At 36.6% G+C, this 18,601-nt stretch overlaps 1 protein-coding gene across 2 annotated transcripts in view; it reads left to right on the top strand.

Annotated features, from left to right (window-relative positions):
* Window positions 1-18,601, top strand: part of Fcho2 (FCH and mu domain containing endocytic adaptor 2) — a 98,597-nt gene that overhangs the window by 37,898 nt on the left and 42,098 nt on the right. For both annotated transcript variants that reach the window (XM_090331814.1, XM_090331815.1), the window contains exons 7-10: window positions 1,695-1,793; window positions 4,120-4,216; window positions 13,916-13,960; window positions 16,490-16,562. In XM_090331814.1, coding sequence (XP_090187940.1) covers window positions 1,695-1,793; window positions 4,120-4,216; window positions 13,916-13,960; window positions 16,490-16,562 — 314 coding nt within the window. The remainder of the gene's footprint in view (window positions 1-1,694; window positions 1,794-4,119; window positions 4,217-13,915; window positions 13,961-16,489; window positions 16,563-18,601) is intronic.

Genomic DNA, 18,601 nt, shown 5'->3' on the forward strand with positions numbered 1-18,601 from the left:
AAAAGATAATAGGAATGACGTAAGTTAAATTAGGTCATTTTTGGAGAAGTAAAATTAAGGCTTAAAGAATGATTGGGAGACTGGTAGGGCAAGAATGTTCTCAGGCTTTGGGGTCCAGAGATATAAAAGAAATTTAGTGGATTCTGATGATATTATTCTATACTGAAGAAATTTGGACATTGAATATGGTGGGAGGTAATCTAATTTGATACAAACCAGAGAAAAATAATAGGTCATTTAGGCCAATTGCTTAGAACCAGTTTAATTTGGCAATAAAGGGTAATCAGGTTTGTGCAATAGAAATGATGAATGTGTTTTTTTTGAAAATGGATAGCTCAGCAGTTTCCAAACTCTGTTATGAGGAACATTATTATCTGTGAAATAGTAATTTTTAAGAAGTAAATAAAACAAATAAGGTTGTAGGGTCAGATTTTAGAAAATGTTGGATTAAGTAAAATAAAGTTCATTGTTTAAGTATTTCTCAGGATATATATATATATATATATGTATATGTATGTATATATATATATTTTTTTTTGGTGGGGGGGGTGCAGTCCTGGGCTTGGGCTCAGGGCATGAGCATTATCCTAAGGTTTGTTTTTTTTTTTTTTTTTTTTTTTTTCTCGAGCCTAGAGCTTTACCACTTGAGCCACAGCACCACTTCTGGCTTTTTTCTTTTTACTATGTATGTGATACAAAGGAATCCAACCCCGAGTCTTAGTGCATGTTAGGGAAGTACTCTACCACTAGGCCAAACTCCCAGCCCATTTCTCAGGAATTTTTTTTTTTTAATTTTTAATTTAATTTTTTTTTTTTTTTTGCCAGTCCTGGGCTTGAGCTCAGGGCCTGAGCACTGTCCTTGGACTTTCTTAAGGCTAGTGCCTCAGCACCACTTCTAGCTTTTTTTCTATGTATGTGGTAACAAGGAATTGAACCTGGGTCTTGGTACATGCTAGGCAAGCACTCTACCACTAGGCCAAACTCCCAGTCCCCCATTTCTCAGGATTTTTAATGCTTATTGTGAAGCCAAGGCTAGCAGTTGCTTTGTCTCTCAGGAATAAATATTAGAGTGGCTTAGAGGTTTTGCCAAACAACATTCCTACCTCTTCTACCCCATTTCCCAGGCAGCACTGGAGGATCTCTGTTTTATGGTGATCTAATGCCATGCCCACCTTTGATAAAGTGTTGAGAATGCACAGGCTTTCTCACAAACTTCCTTGATGACTCCTTACTGTATTCTCTTTTGGAGAATACATTAAACATATCAAGGATTGTAAAGACATTTTAAGAGTATTTATCTAGATTGTGAAGGCTTTAGAGGTAAAGTCTAGTCTATCATATAGTTTTCCAGCTTAAGAAACTCTTCTCCCTTGGCTTTTGTAACTATTCTCTTTTGGGTCTCCTGTTTTTTAAATCATGTTTATAGAGTTTAACTTGAATTATTTTTAAGCTCTAAAAAAATTTATATATTCAAAATACTATAACAAAGTTAACTTTTCTCCGTGCTGTTTTTTAGTGTATCTACTAAATCATTTGCCTACAGGTATTGTTAAATGGCTATATAATTTAACTTGCTCAAGTTGGTTATCTAAATTAAAATAATTTCTAAACCTTTTGATTCTAGACTATGTATTTGTATGTATCTATATTTTTTATATATAACTACCCCAGAAATGTTATGTTTTGTTGTCCAGAAATTTCAGGATATTGAAGAAACTCATCTCATTCACATAAAGGAAATTATAGGATCCTTATTGAATGCTATAAAGGAAATTCATTTGCAAATAGGTCAGGTACGTATATTATTTTACTTTATGTTCATCTGAATTATGAAAATTTTTTGTTCATTCATGACACTTCATAAATCTTTATCACTGTGTAAAGCTCACGGATGTACTGAATTATTGCAGGTAAAGATATGTATTTGTAATTATTTCTCCATGAAGTGTATAATTCAAATTATTAAAAAGTAATTATCCACTGCTATTTATTTAGTTTCTGTGTTACTATTTAGTTAATATGTAGTTAAATAACCGGTTATTTCAAATAACTTGTTACAGTTTGAAAAGACAAACTATGCACAGTTGTCTTTACAGTATTCAAAAGTTAATAATTTTTAAATATTTCTGATAGCAAGTTTTACTGTTTTGTTTTTGTTTTTTCTTGTGGGTCATGGGGCTTGAACTCAGCCTGTGCGCTATCCCTGAGCTCTTCAGCTCAAGGCTACCACCCTACCCTTGAGCCAAGTCCCACTTCCCTTTTATTGGAGGTTAATTGGAGATAGGAATCTCAGGTCCTTTGTGTCCTGGCTGGCTTTGAACCTTGATCCTCAGATCTCAGCCTCCTGAGTAGCTAGGATTACAGGGATGAGCTACTGCGTCCAGCTAAGTTTTACTATTTAGCTGAGCATCAGTGGTTCATGCCTATAATCCTAGCTACTCATAAAACTAAGATCTGAGAATTGCTGTTTAAAGTCAGTTTGGGAAGACAAATCAGAGAGACTCTTATCTCTAATTGACCAGCAAAAAAGCAGAACTGGGGCCCGGGAGTTTGGCCTAGTGGTAGAGTGCTTGCCTAGCATGCAAGAAGACCTGGGGTTTGATTCCTTGGTACCACATACATAGAAAAAAACCAGAAGTGGTGCTGTGACTCAAGTGGTAGAGCTCTAGCCTTGAGAAAAGTCTACAAGGACAGTGCTCAGGCCCTGAGCTCAAGCCCAGGACTGGGGGGAAAAAAAAAAGCAGAACTGGAGATATGTCTCATATGGTAGAACACCAGCTTGAGTAAAAAGGGCAAGCCAGAGACTGCAAGATATCTGAAGGTCAAGATGTGCCACATATCTGAAGGTCAAGCCCTGGTGTTGGCACCCAAAAAAGTTTTATTTTTAGTAGTACGGCAACTTCAGTAAGTTAGAGAACTTGAAGTTAGAAATACTTTGAAAATAATGAAGCAGTTAATTGTATAATTTAGAATACATTAAATCACATATTATAGAAAGATATGTTATTATTTTACTATTAAAATCCCCAAATACTACCATTGTATTTTTTTTTTTTGTGTGCCAGTCCTGGGCTTGAGCTCAGGGCCTGAGCACTGTCCTTGGACTTTCTCAAGGCTAGAGCTCTACCACTTGAGCCTCAGCACCACTTCCGGCTTTTTTTCTATGTCTGTGGTACCCAGGAATCGAACCCGGTCTTCATGCATGCTAGGCAGGCACTTTAACCACTAGGCCAAACTCCCGGCCCCATTGCCTTTTTTTTTTTCCCTGGGTCTCGGGGCTTGAACTCTGGACATGGATACTGTCTGTAAGCAGCTCAAGGTTAGCATTCTACCAACTTTGAGCCACAGTGCCACTTCCAGTTTTCTGGTGGCTAATTGGAGATAAGAGTCTTGCAGACTTTCATACAATGATCTTCAGATTTTAGCCTCCTGAATAGCTAGGATTACAAGCTTGAGCCACCAGTGCCTGATGTTTACCGTTTTTTTGGTCAGTTCTGGGGCTTGAACTCAGTGCCTGGGCACTATCCCTAAGCTTCTTTTGCACAAGGCCAGCACTCTACCACTGGGCTTTTCCTGTTTATGTGGTACTGAAGAATCAAACCCAGGGCTTTATGCATGCCACATAAGCACTACCACTAAGCCACATTCCCAGCTCCCCCTTTTTGCTTTTATTTTTTATTTAATTTTTTAATAAAAAAATTTTTTTTTGCCAGTCCTGGTCTTAAGCTCAGGGCTTGAGCACTGTTCTTGGACTTTCTCAAGGCTAGATAGAGCTCTACCACTTGAGCCTCAGCATCACTTCTGGCTTTATCTATGTATGTGGGTACCAAGGAATCCAACCCAGGTCTTCATGCAAGCTAGGCAAGCATTCTATTAGCAGGCAAAACTCCTGCGCACCCTCCCCCCATTAATAAAAAGTTTAACTTAACATAAGAATTGAGAATGACTTCTAAGGTTGTTTATATTTTAAAAGACTAAAGGTAAGCAGTGACTGATCCCCATATAATCTGTCAACATTGCAAATTTGATAAATAAGTACTCAAACTGCTGGTTGGATCAAAAAAGAGTAAGAATTTTGGTGAAAAAAGAGAAAGATTTGTCTTTATTCTGTTTTAATAGGTTCATGAAGAATTTATAAATAATATGGCTAATACAACAGTTGAAAGTTTGATACAAAAATTTGCTGAATCAAAAGGCACTGGGAAAGAAAGACCTGGTAAGATGATTAAGCATAAGAGATTTCAGATTTGTAAATCTCATAACAAAAATTTGTCTTCCCCCTTCCCCTTTTTGAGATGAGGTCTCACTGTGTAGCCTAGATCATCCTGCAGATCATGATCTGTGTGCCTTAGTCTCCCAGCTTGTATAATTATAGATGTGTCACATATCTGAATATTTGTCTTTAAATTCATACCCACCACGGGTGACTTTAACTTTACATTCTATATCTGAAATGAATCATATTTGCAAACTGTAAAATGGAGCCAGATCTTTAGGACATGCCTGAAGATCTGTGTAGAATTTCAGCTATTATTTTGCTTGGCTCTAATGGATATGTCCAACTGAGATTTTTGTTGTAGCATTTAGCATTTGATAATTTAGTAGTTTAAAATAGTAGTTTAGCCTGCATGCAGTGGCTCATGCCATCTCAGGAGGATGAGATCTGAGGATCAAGTTCAAAGCCAGCCTGGCACAAAAAGACTCTTATCTCCAAGTAATCTCTAGAAAATGGGAAGTGGGGCTTGGATCAAGGGTAGGGCAGTAGCCTTGAGTTGAAGAGCTCAGGGACAGTGCGTAGGCCAGTTCAAGCCCTAGTGCCTCCTAGTTATTTAAGAGGCTGAGATCTTAGAATCATGGTTGAAGGACAGCATGGACAATAAAGTCTATTGGAGACTTTTTTTCTCTCCAGTCCTGGGAATTGAACTCAGGGCCTGGACACTGTTCTTGGACACTTTTTGCTCAAGGGTAGAGCTCTGCCACTTGAGCCACACCACCACTTCTGACTTTTTTCTATTTATATGGAACAGAGGAATTGAACCTGGGTCTTTGTGCGTGGTAGGTAAACACTCTACCACTAGGCTAACCTCCTGCCCCCCCATTCTACTTTTAATAAACATATTATGATATAGCAAATGTAATAGATTATTTTTTTCCCTAATGCTTAGCATAGTCTTACTGATTTTTTTTGAATTTGCTTGTTACCATAAGATACTTGTTTTATTCCACAAATAAACATAACTCAGTCCAGTTAAGAAGTTAAAATGTAGGCTGGGTATCATGGCTCACACCTGTAATCCTAACTACTCAGGAGGCTGAGATCTGAGGATCAAAGTTCAAAGCCAGCCAGTACACTAAAGAACATGAGACTCTTATTTCCAGTTAATCACTAGAAAATGGGAAGTGGGGCTGTGGTCAAGGGGTAGGGATAGGGCGGTACCCTTGAGCTGAAGAGCTCAGCAACAGTGCCCAGGCCCCAGAATTCAAACCCCATGACCCCCCCCCCCAAAAAAAAAAGAAGTTAAAATGTAGTATGGAATTCAGAAAAAGAGTTGTTTGTGGAGCTATTTGGCAGTCATTTTTCTTTAGTTCACAGAAGTAAGGCTTGAAACTTGTCATCTAAAGTTTCCTTACAGATTTCATTACTTTCCAAATCTTACTGATTTAATTGTGTTAGTATATCTCCCTCAGAACTTCTTCCCATGCTTTCTCTACCTGCCTAAGGAATTTATGTGTTTCCTATCCTGGGATAGTAGAAGTTTCTTTTACAGCTTGCTTGCTTGCTTTCTCTCTCTTTTTTTCTTTCCTTCCTTCCTCCCTCCCTCCCTCCTTCCCTCCTTCCCTCCTTCCCTCGTTCCCTCCTTCCCTCCTTCCCTCCCTCCCTCCTTCCCTCCTTCCCTCCTTCCCTCCTTCCTTCTCCACCCCCCCCTCTCTTTCTTTCTTTCTTTCTTTCTTTCTTTCTTTCTTTCTTTCTTTCTTTCTTTCTTTCTTTCTTTCTTTCTTTCTTTCTTTCTTTCTTTCTTTGTTATAGGACTTGGACTCTGGGTCTGGGCACTGTCCCTGAGCTCTTCAGCTCAAGGCTACCACCCTATCCCTTGAGCCACAGCACTACTTCCTCTACAGTCCTGTTTATATATTATAGCAGTTCATCTTTTGACTATACAGTTATGAACTATTACTTCATAATCTTTAAATTTTCATTATAGGTAGGAAGTTGCACTTTAGATTTGAATACAAAGCCTTTAAGGGCTGAGGTTGATCGAGCTTTACTTTTTTTTTTTTACATTGCTCTTGTTCTGGAATTTGTTCTAAAAACTGTACTGTTGTGCCTCTATACTCCATTTTTGCCATTAGTATATTAATTTTCCTAATGTTCTTCAAAAGTTTCCTTATTTCAGATTTTTCCAAACTATACACTTAAAGGGCCAGTTGTATATTACTTTGTTTATCAAAAATGCCTCAGAACATGTGAAAGGGTATCAATGTATGTGAATTAATGCACCTTCTATCTGGCAAATATCATGTAACCCTTTTACTAATTACAATAAAAAAAAATAAAAAAAATGCCTCAGAACTTTTTTTTTTTTTTTTGCCAGTCCTGGGCTTGAGCTCAGGGCCTGAGCACTGTCCCTAGGCTTCCCCCCTCCCTTCCTCTAGGCTATTGTTTTAAGCTCTACTTCTGGCTTTTTAGCCATTAATTATAGATGAAAGTCTCATGGAGTTTCCTTACCAAGCTGACTTTGAACAACAGTTCTCAGATCTTAACCTCCTGAGAAGCTAAGATTATAGGTGGGAGCCACTACTACCTTCATTTTATTTGTGTGTGTTCTAATGCTTGCCTCTGCCTGGCTTCACTGAAACTCTTTTTGTAGACTCTTTCTGAATTGACTGAGAGAGAAGGCACCATCACCCTGAGACTATATCTTTAGCTGCGCTTTCTGGCAGAAAAAACATTTTTTTTTTTTTGTAGTGCCAACAGAAGGTTGTGTCAGGAAGTTTTTCCTTTTATCCCATGCTTGTTTTTGAGTAAATATAGAGTAGAATGCTTTCTGAGGAGATAAAAATAGATGCTAGACTAGTACCCAGCTCCAAGTTTGCTTGACTTCATGTTTGTCTTGAGCACTACAAAGAAAATTCTTTTCCACCTGTATCACCATTTCATTATTAGGCCTCAAAACATTTTTTGCAGTTCAGATACCGCACTAAATACTTAGTTGACTTTCCAGAAATTTATACCTTATTTCTGTAGAAATTATCCTGCCAGTATCTATAGTAAGTTCTGGGAAAAACAATGCAAATCATCCAGGTTGGATTCAATTGTTCTTTATTTCTGTTTGGTAACACTGGGTCTTTGTATAATTCCTGGTAGTAAGAAAGTAAAAAGCTATAACTCAAATAACAAAAAGCTGCTAGAAAGAATAGTTTACATTATAGGGTCACCATATAAAGTAAATACCATCCTCAAATATATATATATATATATGTATATATACATATAAACTTATGTATATATGAATATATATATCTAAGTATATATATTTAAATTAGGTTCTAGGTCTTGAACTCTATACCTGAGTCCTGTCCCCTCAACTTTTTTACTCAAAGCTAGTGTTCTACCATTTGAGCTATAGCACTACTTCTGGCTTTTTAGTGGTTAATTGTAGATAAAAGTCTCACAGACTCATTTTGGGCTAGATATATGAATATCTCTACCCCCTGAGTAGCTAGGATTATAGACAGCCACTGGCACCTGGCAAAATAAAGCCTTTTAAAACTGGGACAGTTTGCACATGTGTTTCAGTTGTTATTAATATTATTCAAAACCAGTGTAGGGATTCATTTTATAACTAGTAGGGATTTATTTTAGAACTAGTTAAAAGTAAAGAAAATTGGGCTGAGAGTTTGGCCTAGTGATAGAGTGCTTGCTTAACATGTACGAAGACACAAGTTTGATTCCTCGGTACCACATACATAGGAAAAAGCTGGAAGTGGTGTTGTGGCTCTAGTGGTAGGGCTCTAGCTTTGAGAAAACCCAAGGACAGTGCTCAGGCCCTGAGCTCAAGCCCAGGACTGGCAAAAAAAAAAAGGAAAGAAAATTATTTAGTCTTATAATCATGGAATTTTATTGCTTAACAAAGATCTTTAAAGAATAAATACTGTATTGAATTTATTTGTATTTGGATATTTGAAATTTGATAGGGAAGGGGGAAAACCAAGACGGGTTGGGGGTGTGGGGGGGGAGGGAAACGGGTACCAAGACATGTGAAAGGGTATCAATGTATGTGAATTAATGCACCTTCTATCTGGCAAATATGTAACCCTTTTACTAATTACAATAAAAAAAAAAGAATAATTACTGCCAAGCCATTTATCTAGCATACAAAAATATGTTGGACGTCTAAATGTATCACTGTTTTACTTAATAGTCTTGCAAATGAATTAAAATTTCTCACTATTGGAGATTGCTGAACTCTTACCTTATTCATCATGATGTTCTACATGCTCACCCATTAATGCATTTTTCAATGAAATTCTCTACAAATACAAAGTTATTTTATAAATTCAGTTCATTCAATTAGGTCCTTAAAATAACTATACATCACAGGTGGCCTCATGTTAGAAAGGTTTTCAAATCTGGCTGACTCATTTCTAGACATGTATTTCTTGTCTGTATTGCAGAGCATTTATTTATTTATTTATTACTTTGTTGTGGGGCTTGAACTTAGGGCCTAGGTGCTGTTTTAGAGCTCTTTTGCTCAAGGCTAGTAGTATTCTTCTGCTTTGAGTTATAGTGCCACTTCTGGTGGTTAATTGGAGATAAGAGACTCACAGACTTGGCTGCCTGGGTTGGCTTTGGACTGCAATCCTCAGCTCTCAGCCTCCTGAGTAGCTAAGGATTACACCAGTGACTGGCTTTAGGGCAGTAATTTATACTCTGCTCTTCATCAGAAGTGAGTCTGAAACCATAGTTTTAGGTTCCAGATCCAAACTACAGATATTTCTATTCACATGTCCGATCTGGCCATCTGTCCCAAATAGAGACATGGTTCAGGGTAGAGAAAGGAGGTTTATTATGTATTACATGGCACAGGGAGATCAAACTTGAATCCATCTTTAGCTATTTTCTCTAAGCATACACTTTCCTTAAGTTAAATACAGAGGATTAGGGCTGGGTATGAGAAGAATTCATGAATGGTTCCAATCACAGGTGTCTTTTGGTGGTCATTTCAGTTCTTTGCTGGAAGAGGCTCCAGGGAGTTATAGCTTTTTCACTTCAGGGCAACAGCTTGGGCTAGATAAGTAAGCCTTTGATAGTTGGCAAGCAGCTTGTCTTTTCTGGATTCCAAGATGGCTGCGAATGATTGCAGGAGGGAATGGTTCAGGGCAAAGAATGTAGATATAAAATTGAGGCTGGAATACCTATCCTTTATCCTGTTTTAATCTAATTTATGGGCCCAAGTAAGGAGGTTAAGTGTTTTTCAGAGAGAGTAACTTCTTAGCCCCTTCCTTATATAAGGCCTTAAGTCTCCATGCTGTCATCTGTAAAATAGGGATAATAGTAGTACTTATCTCATGGAATTGTGAAGTTTACATGAGACAATGTTGTAACATTATTACATACTTAATAAATAAAATTTTGTAAAAAGAAAACCAAGTAGCATTTTCTGATTAATAGCTTTAAAAATAATTTTAAATTTATTGGTCTCAAGGTATGCCAAAATATGTTGAAAATTCTTATAGCTTAATGGTAGGAGATCCCAGGTGAACTTGGGCTTTCTTTGAATCACTAACCTCAGAATTAGGTGACTGTTTCAGGTTTGCTGCTGATGTCATATATATGTATATAGGAGACTGTCTTTAAAAAATGGTCCTACAAGTAACTTTAATAAAAGGGTGTAGTGTGGGGTAGAGGGTTAAGTTACTGCTCTTTTATGTATTTGCTTAGCTTATTTACAGCTGAACAAAGGATTCCAATTTATAAGGACAGAAATGTAGTGTTTCTAGGAACAATAACATGCTACAATAACATGTTACTAGTTTTGTCTGTGACTAATTGCGATTCATGTACTTAAAAGGATTTTATTATTTACAATGAATTTTAATCTACAGTTTCATACTGTTGATTTCTATTAACATTTATTTCTGTTGTTTTGTAAGGGCTCCCCCTGGTGGATGAGTTGCTTTTTAAAGTGGAACATGTTTTGCTTTAATGACAAAACAAGAGGCTCAGTTTTTTATTTTTGTTTTTCTTAAATGCATATGTCTTAAAAGTTAACTTGTTTATCTGGTGCTAAAAAGCAACTCCATTTAATCTGTCTGTTGTAGAGTATGGCCTGTCAGTTTATCTCTCCAGCTCTCTTGTAAGTTACATACTTTCAGAGCATTGAAACTTTCCTGACTCATTGAAATAATGTCATGGCATTTTTATAATTGTTTAAATGAAATATTTCTTAATCTCTCTGGAATTTGAATCACTGTAAGTGGATACTTTGAATACCAAAGTACCTGTGGTCAGTCTTGAGAAAACAGGTGTTTTCTAATTTTAGGTATCTTTTTATATTCTGGAGCATTATCCTGGTAATCCCTTGTTATTGTGTATTTTCATTTGTTAAAGGATCCATATTTTTATGTTTTCTTTAAAATAATTCTATTAACTTTATTGTCTGTGTTTCATGCAGCTAAAATAATTCTATTAACTTTATTGTCTGTGTTTCATGCAGCTTTTCATAGATATTAAATAAGTTTCCCCTTAAACAAAAGGGAAAATAATTTAAAGAAAATAGAAAATTTGGTGGCTAGTATGTAATATATCTAAATTTATCTAATATGTAGATATATCTAAGATTTTGTTGAAGAGCTCATCAGTACTTTCATTTTTATGGCAAAATATGCTCATAGCTTCCATTTGAAGACTTCTAGGAATTTTAAAAAAACAGATATTTAAAATTAAAAATAGCCATGGGCCTATCCCAGCAACAATGGTAGTGGAGAGTGGGAGGATTACAGTTTGAGGTAAACCTAGGCAAAACATTAGTTGGACCTCTATTTCTCAGTGAACAAGAGGGGTATTGTAATATATATGTATGATTGATTACTTGGAGGCATAGGTAGGAAGATTGAAGTCCAAGGCCAACCCTAGATCGTATCTGGCAGGAAAAAAACCCAAAACAACCACATCAAAAAACACTAAAGCAAAGGATTAAGGACTTGGCTCAAGAGCACCTGGCTAGCAAGCATGAGTGAGTTCAAACTTCACTACCACCAAGAAAAATAGAAGACAAAGAAGCCTGAGAAGAGTGGGTATAAAAATTATGACCCATGAGCTGTGAGTTTGGCCTAGTGGTAAAGTGGTTGCCTAGCATGCATGAAGACCTGGGTTCGATTCCTTGGTACCACATACATAGAAAAAAGCCGGAAGTGGTGCTGACACTCAAGTGGTAGAGTTCTAGCCTTGAGAAAGTCTAAGGACAGTGCTCAGACCCTGAGCTCAAGCCCAGGACTGGCAAAAACAAAACAAAACAACAACAAAAAAAACCTGTGACCCAAGCTGAGCGTGGTGGCTCACGCCTGTAATCCTAGCTACTTAGGAGGCTGAGAGGACCAAGGTTCAAAGCCAGCCCAGGCACAAAAGAACCTGAGACTCTTATCTCCAATTAACCTCTAGAAAAAGGGAAGTGGGGCTTGGCTGAAGGGTAGGGCAGTAGCCTTGAGCTGAAGAGCTCAGGGATAGCGGCCAGGCCAAGTTCAAGCCCCATGACCCACCCAAAAACAAACTACAAAAAAAATTATGACCCACAGAGAAAAAAGGAAAACTGTGACTTCTATTGGCAGATTTCCTAAATGACATTGATGTACTAGTTTAGATATTTGAGCGTATTTTAACCTCTTTTTGTTGTTGTTGTTGCTGGTGGTAGTGGTCATGGGGTTTGAACTCTGGGCCTGGGCTGCTATCCCTGAGTTCTTCAGCTCAAGGCTGCCACCCTACCTGGGCCTGGGTGTTGTTCAGCTCAAGTCTACCGCCCTATCCCTGGAGCTGTAGCACCACATCCCCTTTTCTAATGGTTAATTGAAGATAAAAGTCTCATGGACTTTAGTGCCCAGGTTGGTTTTGAACTGCTATCCTCAGGTGTTAGCCTCCTGTGTAGCTAGGATTACAGGCATGAGCCACTGCTCCCAGCTATTTCAGCTTTTATATTAGGTATATTATTGTATTAAGGTACAAAGCAAATAATCTAAAACAGATATAATCTAGTGATCATCTTTCCAGACATCTCGAGGATTTGATACTATGCTAAACCCACAGGGCTTATTTTCCCCATTCAGTCTTTTGAACATACGTTTTGAAATCAGAGACAAAGACAGAAAAATGAAAGCCAAATTGAAGTATAACTAAGAAGAGAAATGGGAGGTGGATAAGAAACCAACCAAGATATCTTACTTGTTTTTTTTTTTAATTAGGTAATAGTTAAATTACCAGAAAAAGGAAAGATGAAAGGATGATAACCAGAGAAGAGGATACTATAATTAGTACCAATGGTATAGTGAAAGAGGGGAGTTCACAAAGAAAGGAACATCAAAAAGCTCCATTTTGTCTTGCCCAGAATGTGTTAGCCCTAGGTCTAACCCCAGTACCTCAAATCCTAAATCTAGAACAGACCCTCAACTCTGTGAGGGAACGTCTCACTTGTATGTCCTAGCCACTCTAGGGCAGAGGTCTGATTTAAGCCATTTTTGTAAGGCTTTACACTTTTTTTTTTTAATGGGTTTTTTTTCCCATTCCTGGGCTTGAGCTCAGGGCCTAAGCACTGTCCTTGGGCTTTCTCAAGGCTAGAGCTCCACCACTTGAGCCACAGCACCACTTCCAGCGTTTTTCTCCTCATCAACTTTGTTTTTTATTTTTTTTAAATTATGATTCTTTTAGTGGATATGAGTAGTATACTGTTGATTTTCATTTCCATAGTGACTGATGATACTTGAAATCTTCTCATGTGCTTGTGGAATGTTTGCATATCTTTGAGAAATACTTTATTTGTCCACTTTCCTCCCCCCTCCCCCATGTTGAACTGCGCTGGCTTTTGGGATATTTCTGTAGGACAGTAAGTCAGGCTTTTATTGCTTTCTTGCTTCTTAGTTTGGTATTTAACGCTAGTTACTACAGTTTTATTATTTTAGGGCTATTTTAATAATTTTGTAACTGCTTTCTACTTTATTACCCATTCCTTTTCTACAGTCTGTCCTTCATTTTAGCAAAAAATTATTTTTCTCTAATACCACTTTTCCTGAGGTGTATATTTATATGAAAATCTTTGTCACACTAAAACTCTTTCTTTCCCTGCAAATTAGAGCTTATTTTCCTTAAACTTCAAATAAATTTAAGAGAGATCCGGATTTTGATCCTGGGACTACTACCTAATTAGCATGTAATTTATTTATTTCCTCAAATATTTACTGGAGAGTTGATATTTGCAAAACATTCTGGGAATTAAGGATAGAGTTGTGAGCAAGACAAAAAGATTACTCTGCTTATATTCTAATACTTTTCATTGTGGATAACTATTTCCCATGTCAGAAGCAAGGATTTAACAACTGCCTCTTTCTACGTTTTTATTATTTACTATGCAACAAACTCTTTGAAAGAAGAAACTATTAAATCTGTGTCTTCATTTCTGTGGTATCACATATAAAGTATTTTCAGTAAATTATTGTGTCTTTCAGGACATAAGCAAGTATCAATTTTTTTTCACAGTTTGGATTATTTAAGATATTTTAATTACCAGATAACAATAGAACACTTTGTAGGACAATTTAAAAAATGTCATTCAATTTCAAAATAAAAAAATGTAAAACTTCAATTATTAAACTTTTATATATTTGATAATTATTTTCTACTACAGGTTATCCTTTTCTTTTTCTCCAGGTCTTATTGAATTTGAAGAATGTGACCCAACTAGTGCTGTTGAAGGTAACTCAATTAGTGTTAACATCACACATGACAATTAAGTATCTTCTGTGCATTGAACAAAGAGGAGCAGATAGCTATTTGATTAGCATGCTATAGAGTGATATAAAAATCTGAACTGTAGTTTGAAGGCCTACTGATGTTAACTAAATGAACTAACTGAACTAAATGTTAACTAAATTAACAGTGCATTTGTCCAAAGAAATATTAGTGTATAAAAAATATATATTTGTTGTGCTGGAAATTTAGCCAAAGATCTCACATATGCTTATAAATGCTCTATAACTAAGCCATAACCAGCCAAAAATAATTTTTATAAGAAGAAATATAAAATGTACATTTGTTTTTTGCTTTTTTTTTTTTTTTTTTTGCCAGTCCTGGGCTTGAGCTCAGGGCTTGAGCACTGTCCTTGGGCTTTCTGAAGGCTAGAGATCTACCACTTGAGCCTCAGCACCACTTCTGGCTTTTTTCTATGTATGTGATACCAAGGAATTGAACCCAGGTCTTCATGCATGCTAGGCAAGCACTCTACCACTAGGCCAAACTCCTAACCCCTATTTTTAAATATATGTTGAGATTTTGGCATATATACATTTTCTAATGTTATAAATATTCTTATCATTGCATATTAATGAATAGTGTTTACTCTGTAGGGGGTAACATTTATTAATGAGATTATTCATTAATGTTAGTATTATCGTTATTCAAAATGAATGGTTAAGTAGACTTGGAGGAAGGGTCTAAAACTAGCCTGGCTTCTTTATAAGTAGGTGTCCTGTATAGCTTGAAACCCAGAATTTCTTCTGTTTTGTTTATATTTTATGTTTTTCAAAATGAGATTATTTTACTTTGGTAGAAATAATTTGGAAGCAGTGTTTCATTTATTCTTTGTAAAAATGATTTGTTATAGTGTATAAGTTTACTGTTGGGCTAATAATTAGTCTTCGGACCTGGGCTTCTTGCCATTTGAGGCAATAATTAAGATCTCTGAACTTTTTTTTATTACAAAGTAAGGATGAGGATAATAGGAAATACACTCTGAGGATAAGAAAAGATAGTTGATTTTTAAAATACAATAGAATTAGCAAATGTGTAGTGTAGGTTTCATGATAATAAGTCCATTATTTTATGACACCTGAATTCTTGTTCTGAGTTAAGGACTAAAATAATACTAAGGAGGCTAAGATTGGAAGGATCATAGTTAAAGGCCAGAAAATTTTGTCAGACCTTATGTCAATGAAAAACTGGGCACAGTGGCTCAAGCTTGTCATCCTAGCTACATGGCTACTTGGGAAGCCTAATATAGGTGGCTTGTTCCTAGGCACATGTCTGGGTAGAAAGCAAGACTTTATCTTGAAATAAACCAGCAAAAAATGTCAGGAATGGAGGAGTGGCTCAGCTGTAAGAGTGCCTGCCTGTTGGCAAGTGCAAGAATCTGAGTTCAAACCATAGTACACCAAAAAAAAGTTTCTTTTAAAAAAGAGAAATTAAAACAGACCTCTTGAATTTGCTCATCTTTGAGGTGTTAACTTAGGTACTTGGAGTTCTCTTACCACTTTTTTTTTTTCCCCCCATTCCTGGGCTTGAGTTCAGGGCCTGAGCACTGTCCTTGGACTTTATCAAGACTAGGGATCTACCACTTGAGCCTCAGCACCATTTCCAGCTTTTTTTTTTTTTTTTTTTTTTGCCAGTCCTGGGCTTGGGCTCAGGGCCTGAGCACTGTCCCTGGATTTTTCTCAAGGCTATGGCTCTACCACTTGAGCCACAGCACTACTTCTGGCTTTTTGCTATGTATGTGGTACCAAGGAATTGAACCCGGGTCTTCGTGCATGCTAGGCAAGCACTCTACTACTAGGCCAAACTCCTGGCCCCTTCCAGCTTTTTTTCTATGTATATGGTACCGAGGAATTGAACCCAGGTCTTCGTGCATGCTAGGTAAGCACTCTACCATTAGGACAAACCCCCGGTCCTCTTACTACTTCTTAAAGATTTAATAAACAGCTAATAAATTTTAAGTGCTAAATTCTATCAGCAAGTAGACCAATCATTTAGTTCAACAATTAGTTCAATCACAGACCTTAAAGATAATTTATCATGTAAGATGAGAATGAGTCTTATGTACTGGGAAAAAAGATGATTTGGGGGGGTAACATGTAGACACAGCGATACCTCGTTAACTAACTTCAATGTTCTTCTCATGTGTTCCTCTGACGGGACTTTGTGTCATGATTTCAAGCAGCATATTTATATTTTGTGACCTTCTGGGAAGGGAATGTGATTTGACCTTCCTATATAGCTAGGGGAGATTCAGATAAAGACAAAAGGCTTTCATTAATCAAGTGAATGTTCTATAATTTTTTATTAGACTATTTTAACATAAAAAAGTCCAAGCAGACTCTGCCTTATTTAAGTTGTAGAGTTTAGTGATTTATCCTTTTTATTTCACAAGTTTTGCAGCAACATTAACTAATTTGTCCTATAAGTATTCATTGTTCTATGTTATATTTCTGTAACTATACATTTATTTTAAAGGCATAAAACCAAGGAAAAGAAAGACTTTTGCTTTGCCAGGAATAATTAAAAAGGAAAAAGATGCGGAATCTGTGTAAGTATTTTAAATAATGCCCAAATCATTTTTGCTATAAAAGTGCTTAAGAGTAAGCCTTGTTTTGAAGATAGAAAAATGTCCTATAAATAACTCTAAATTTATGTATAAACTGTGTGGAAAAAAACCCCAAAGCCTTTAAAAAATTTAATTTAATTTTTTATTGCCAGGGTAAGGTGTAGAGGGATTATAGTTACATTTGCCAGGTGGTCGGTACATTACTTCTCACACATTGATATCCCTTCTCATGTTTTTGTCCCTTCCCTCACTCCCTCCCAATTATCTTGTTTTCCCACCTTCCCTTTGCTATTTCAAATAAATAAAAAATGTATATACAATACCCTAGGTAACAAAGTCAGATACAGTAACAATATGAGATTAACCAAAGGGCAACAAAAGAGAAAAGAAATAACACAGTACATTAAGAACAACAATTACACAGGATCTTGTTTCCATATCCTAGAGATCCTTTCATTTAGTCTTATCCTGTATGACCTTATGTACCTATATTTTGAGCTATTGTAACCCACTGCTAGGAGAGTCGTAGATGTGTACTGATTATTAGTATACAAATGAGGGAAACTATTGAGCCTATGTTCCTTTGGGGCTGGCTTACATCACTTAATACGATTTTTTCCAAGTCTTACCATTTCCTTCCAAATGAAGCGATAGCATTCTTTCTGATGGCAGCATAGAATTCCTTTGTGCATAAGTACCACATCTTGTTGATCCATTCATCTACTGAGGGGCATCTGGGTTGGTTCCATATCTTTGCTATGGTAAATAATGCTGCAGTGAACATTGTTGTACTAGTGGCTTCAATATGTCCTTGTTTCTGGACATTTGAAAACTCCAAAGCCTTCTAAGTAAATATATTTTCATTTCCTTTGGTTTTGGTTCCTAGCATTAAACTTTCTTATTAATTACTTTAAAATCTTAAGGTAACATAGTTGAAAACTGTAGTGATTTGAAACTGGCCTCGTGCCAGTGACTCATGCCTGAAACCTTAGCCACTCAGGAGGTTGAGATCTGAGGATTGTGGTTTGAAGCCGGTTGGGGCAGGAAAACCCATGAGACTCTTACTTCCAGTTAATCACAGAAAAAGCTGGAAATAAATGGTGCTGTGGCTCATGTGCTAGCCTTGAGCTAAAAGGAGCTTAGGGTCAGTGCCCAAACCCAGAGTTTGAGCCCCAGGACTAGAAAAAAAAATTTCATTTTGTGAAATGCTATATGAAATTGAAAGTGCAGAGAATACTAAAAGTTTACCAGTATTACTAACCTAAGGTAAAACTTGTAATTAAGTAACTTCCGCTATTATTTAGAGAATACTTTATCCGTTTCTGTAATCTGGTCAGGTATTTACTGAAAAACTTTCTAGCAGTTATAAGTGGATAGGTAAATAGGAATGTATTGTACATCAGTGAAAAATGTTAAATGGAAGAAGGAAACCTAACATGTTTTTGTTTTTACCTGGAATCCATTTGTGAGTCTTAGAACTGACTTTTAAAAATAAGGAACTGAGTGTCATTTGTTCACATCTGTAACCCTAGACATGCAGGAGGCTTAGATCTGAGGATCACAGTTCAGAGCCATCCTGGGCAGGAAAGTCTGTGAGACTCTTATCTACAATGAACTACCAAAAATAAAAAAAGGCTGGAAATGGAACTTGGTTCAAGTGGTAGAGTGCTAACCTTGAGCAAAAGAACTGAGGGACATTGCCTAGGCCCTGAGTTTAAGCCCTGGGACTGGCAAGTTTAAAAAAAAAAGGAAAGAAACTAGTTTACAAAGGATTTATAGTTAGTATGTAAGACCTTGAGCTAATATTATTAACAAAACCTTTTCTACTTGTCTACTCATTAGAACTGCTGGAGGTATTAAATATGTCTAGGTCACTGTGCCATTTGAGACAAATTAGATTCTCTCTGTGAGTGATACCTCACATAATTTTTCTTTTATTTTAGGCAGTCTGTGTGATTTCTAGTATATAAATAGGGTTGAGAAATATTGAGCTATGATTAGTATTTAGATGGGCACTTGTA

This window comes from Megascapheus bottae, chromosome 4, assembly GCF_031878675.1.
Source record: "Megascapheus bottae isolate mThoBot1 chromosome 4, mThoBot2.hap1, whole genome shotgun sequence".
Lineage (NCBI taxonomy): Eukaryota > Metazoa > Chordata > Mammalia > Rodentia > Geomyidae > Megascapheus > Megascapheus bottae.